At 40.3% G+C, this 2,435-nt stretch overlaps 1 protein-coding gene across 1 annotated transcript; it reads right to left on the reverse strand.

The window, feature by feature from the left end:
* Nucleotides 1-1,107: 1,107 nt before the first annotated feature.
* LOC138767359 (olfactory receptor class A-like protein 1) lies at nucleotides 1,108-2,097 on the reverse strand. Its single transcript, XM_069944856.1, has one exon. The coding sequence runs from the start codon at nucleotides 2,095-2,097 to the stop codon at nucleotides 1,108-1,110; it is 990 nt and encodes a 329-aa protein (XP_069800957.1).
* Nucleotides 2,098-2,435: the final 338 nt, after the last annotated feature.

Below are 2,435 nucleotides of genomic sequence, written 5' to 3' on the forward strand. Positions count from 1 at the left end.
TTTGCACCTAATTGGGCCATGTTTTATGTCACAACCCAGACATTTACATAGAACACTGTCCCTATCTTATCCAAACCTGAACCTGAAGTATAAAATACAATGACCACTTTTCTAGCCATACCCAATACACATTACAGAAATAAAGCAACTGAGGTTGCCAGGCGTTTGACCCACCCCACCACCATCAATGGGATATTGATAGCCTCTATCGAAAGGATAAACCAACAATTGAAAGGAAAAGAAAGGCCAGACAACCTCTGTGTAGTTCTACAGGGCACCAAACAAAATGTCCTCCACAGAGAACCACATCTTCTTCCTGCAGGATAACATCCTCCTGGTGTCATTAACTAACACAGAACATGACACAGATGAGATAATACATTAGTATATAACATTGTACAGCAACATCAATAAAATCCTTGGGTAGTATACACAGATACACTTGATGACTCTCTGCTGAGCATAATTGTGGACTATGCTTTTACATACTGTATAAAAAGATCCTATAAAAACAAAAAGAAAAATGATCCTGCTGATATGTCCTTACTGCACAGGAGACGCTGAGGATGGAGGTACTGTAAGTCTCTTACCTTCCTCCTTGGCTCCATTCCAGTGCAGTTAGTAGTTTGCTCCATGGTCCGGTAAGACAGGGATGCTGGGCACTGTTAGGAGCACTACCAACCCTGATAGCGCCAATCTGCCCCCAGCCAGCCCACTCGTCTCTAATTATAATCAATGAAGCAGGCCAGCCGGGGCAGGATGGATTGGCGCTATCGGGGTGGGCAGTGCTCCTAACAGTGCCCAATGCCCCTAATTGTCTTACCGGACCGTGGAGCAAGCTTCTAATTGCACCAGAACGGCACCGCAGGAAGGTGAGATAGGCATACCTTCCTCCCCGTTGTCTTCTGTGCAGTATGGGGCTATCAGCAGAATAGATTTGTCTAACCTGCTGATAGTTCCTCTTTAAACCTTTCTTTATACGGTTGTACAGTAAATGCTTTTTCACCTGTCTGTGCTTTATCTAGTCTAGTCTGTTTTAAAGAAAAAAATAAAACTGATTTTAGTACTTCACAAGGAGCAACTCATGAGAATGAAAAGTTTTCGTTATTATCCTATTGTATGTTCGCTTCCAGATTTACTTATTGAGAACACAAGTCCATTGTCTGATGCATTTCTGGGAAAATTCCTCTTTCCGTCTGAATATTTCCAGCTGTGTTTAAGTTTAGGGTTGGTTCCAATGATGAGTATTGGGCTTAGTGATGCATAAGAGGATGCTAAGAATACCCGGATATCGTTCATGTTGGGGCTTACATTAGACAAAGTCAGTGTATAAACCCACATTGAGTTATCTAGTCCATATAGTATCACATAGAGGGCGACTAATAAGATGACCGCTCTGGAGGCTTTGTACTCAGTTGACGTTTTTTGACCTCTGTCTGAACTCCTGATTCCTCTTACAGTTCTCTCATGTTGGAGCAAGGTGTATACTATGTAAATGCTCGCAAGCATCATCAGTGTTACAAAGACAAAATCCCGAAGCAAATAAAAAGTTCCATTGACAATGAATGAAGTATAGGTTACAAAGTCAACATCACAATACACCAAGTGCAGAGTGTATGGGGAGGATGTTGTGTTTTTCCTGGCATGTGATATAAGAATAGTGTAAGAATACATTGAAATAAGGAGAACACAGAGAATGATGATGATGGTCATGACATTTTGTGAGACCTTCTGTTTCAGGTAGCTCCACACTTTAGTTGATGGGGCAATGAGAATGCACTGGTGACAACTTAGTAGACTGGTGATACCAATGGACATAGCTCTACTCACTCTGTATGTAAATATCATAAATTTACATTCAGACTCATCAAGTAAATCCTCTAGACCTATAGCGTTCAGGAGCTGGAAAATGATTCTAGAAAAAATGACTAGGAGATTGGCTGTTGCCAACATGGTCAGTATTATATTGGTTGGAAGAAGCTTTTTTTCAATGATTTTGACTAAGACAAATTGTATAATAATGAACATATTTCCTGGAATCCCAATGATTACAAGTAGGAAAAACCCAATCGCTTTTAGGAGAAGATAAGGATCCATGTGACCTGAAGTCTTCTATGTCTGTAACCTGGAAAAGCAGAAATAATTGCATAAAATGTAGGAGGCTATACAAAGCAACAAGTATCCTGACAGACTCTAATAACAGCAGCAACAAGGGCAAAGACTTGCGGAATGATATCGTGTTAAGATAATGTGAAAAATAAAAACAAACCTCAAAGCTGTTTCATATTTCAGATGTAAGAAAACATGAGGTTTACAGAGGATGTGATCCATGGATGTATAGTGAACATACCTCACTTATCATAAAACACCACTGCGGTAGGGATGTAGAAATGATAACTGCGGCCTGTATTTATAAGCCACACTGTGACAAATGT

This window comes from Dendropsophus ebraccatus, chromosome 11, assembly GCF_027789765.1.
Source record: "Dendropsophus ebraccatus isolate aDenEbr1 chromosome 11, aDenEbr1.pat, whole genome shotgun sequence".
In the NCBI taxonomy this organism is placed as follows: domain Eukaryota; kingdom Metazoa; phylum Chordata; class Amphibia; order Anura; family Hylidae; genus Dendropsophus; species Dendropsophus ebraccatus.

Coding starts and splice junctions, on each gene's coding strand:
- LOC138767359 (XM_069944856.1), bottom strand. CDS start 2,097: ATGGATCCTTATCTTCTCCTAAAAGCGATTGGGTTTTTCCTACTTGTA.